The sequence below is a fragment of the Penaeus monodon genome, chromosome 24 (assembly GCF_015228065.2).
Source record: "Penaeus monodon isolate SGIC_2016 chromosome 24, NSTDA_Pmon_1, whole genome shotgun sequence".
Lineage (NCBI taxonomy): Eukaryota > Metazoa > Arthropoda > Malacostraca > Decapoda > Penaeidae > Penaeus > Penaeus monodon.
The window spans coordinates 33,360,321-33,360,539 of record NC_051409.1 but is presented as its reverse complement, the minus strand read 5'-3'; the positions used below and the strand labels follow the sequence as shown (position 1 = coordinate 33,360,539).

At 51.6% G+C, this 219-nt stretch overlaps 1 protein-coding gene across 1 annotated transcript in view; it reads left to right on the top strand.

Annotated features, from left to right (window-relative positions):
- Nucleotides 1-6: 6 nt before the first annotated feature.
- LOC119588725 (small conductance calcium-activated potassium channel protein-like) overlaps nucleotides 7-219 on the top strand; it is a 54,495-nt gene continuing 54,282 nt past the window's right edge. The window contains exon 1 of the mRNA XM_037937367.1: nucleotides 7-176. Coding sequence (XP_037793295.1) covers nucleotides 84-176 — 93 coding nt within the window. The 5' untranslated portion in view covers nucleotides 7-83. The remainder of the gene's footprint in view (nucleotides 177-219) is intronic.

Sequence of the window (219 nt, the reverse complement as noted above, 5' to 3'; positions counted from 1 at the left end):
AATGCGAGCGCCCGGGACTATGATATCTATCGGGTAGACTATCAAAGGCACCGTCATACGCTCTTGTGTGTGTGAGACGCCAGATGTATCGGAGGATCGTAAGGACTCTTTCGAAACCCTGGACGGCGTTGGTCAAGCACTGCCAGTGGGGGGATGATGCGCTCGAGGAGTATGACGTAAGGCCCGTGCTTTTGTGATAGAAATACGACGTAAAATGTT